The 970-nt window shown below is 74.5% G+C and overlaps 1 protein-coding gene across 1 annotated transcript in view; it reads left to right on the top strand.

Annotated features, from left to right (window-relative positions):
* The window catches only part of F751_5860 (Importin-5), a gene marked incomplete at both ends in the record, with an annotated part of 9,200 nt that overhangs the window by 6,479 nt on the left and 1,751 nt on the right, over nt 1-970 (top strand). The window contains one exon of the mRNA XM_011401682.1: nt 40-945. Within this exon, the coding sequence (XP_011399984.1) occupies nt 40-945 (906 nt within the window). The remainder of the gene's footprint in view (nt 1-39; nt 946-970) is intronic.

The raw sequence follows: 970 nt of genomic DNA, 5'->3' as shown, positions 1-970 counted from the left end.
CCCCCCCCACCTGCCCCCCCCTCCCTTGTCACTGACCAGGAGCCGGAGCAGGAGCTGATGGTGTGCATGCTGGAGTCGCTGGACGACCTGCTGGAGATCGCAGAGGGGCCAAAGCTTCTGGGCCCCGAGGTCCTGGGCGTGGTGTTTGAGCGCTTCGCGTCGGTGCTGGCGGGGTACGAAGCACGGCGCGGGGAGCGGCTGGCCCGCGCCTCCACCGAGGACTTTGATGCGGAGGAGGCGGAGGCGCTGGAGGAGGAGCACGAGCGCGAGTCGGAGCTGCTGGACGGCCTGGCGGCGGCGCTGAGCACGGTGCTGCGCCTGTACGGCGACGCGGCGCTGCCCGGGGTGGAGGGCCTCATGCCTGCCATTGGCGCGCTGCTGGGCAAGGGCCGCTTCCCCGAGGAGCGGCGCATCGCCATCTGCATGATGGACGACGTGCTGGAGCACTCGCCGGCGGGCGCAGCGCGGCACGCGCCCTCCATCATGCCCCTGCTCCTCGCCGGCGCCGGCGACCGCGACGCCGACATCCGGCAGTGCTCCGCCTACGGCCTGGGCGTGGCGGCCGCGCGCCGGCCCGAGGCCTTCCGCCCCGTGGCCCCCGCCGCGCTGGCCGCGCTGCGCGCCATCGTGGCCGCGCCGGACGCGCGCGCCGACGGCAACGCCAGCGCGGCAGAGAACGCGCTGAGCGCGCTGGGCAAGGTGCTGGAGCACGCACCGGACCTTGCCGAGCCGGGGCTGGGCGGCGCCTGGCTCGCAGCGCTGCCCCTGGTGGAGGACCGCGCGGAGGCCAAGGAAGTGCACGCGCAGCTGCTGCGCTTCATCGCCGCGGGCGACGCGCGCGTGCTGGGCGAGGGCAACGCCAACCTGCCCCAGGCCGCCAAGGTGCTGGTGCACGTGCTGGGCAAGGGCGAGAAGCTGCTGGCCGCAGACCAGATCCCCAACGCCGTGGCCGTGCTCAAGCAGATGCAGG

Source organism: Auxenochlorella protothecoides (assembly GCF_000733215.1).
Source record: "Auxenochlorella protothecoides strain 0710 unplaced genomic scaffold scaffold72, whole genome shotgun sequence".
Lineage (NCBI taxonomy): Eukaryota > Viridiplantae > Chlorophyta > Trebouxiophyceae > Chlorellales > Chlorellaceae > Auxenochlorella > Auxenochlorella protothecoides.
This window is presented reverse-complemented; position numbering and strand designations above follow the sequence as displayed.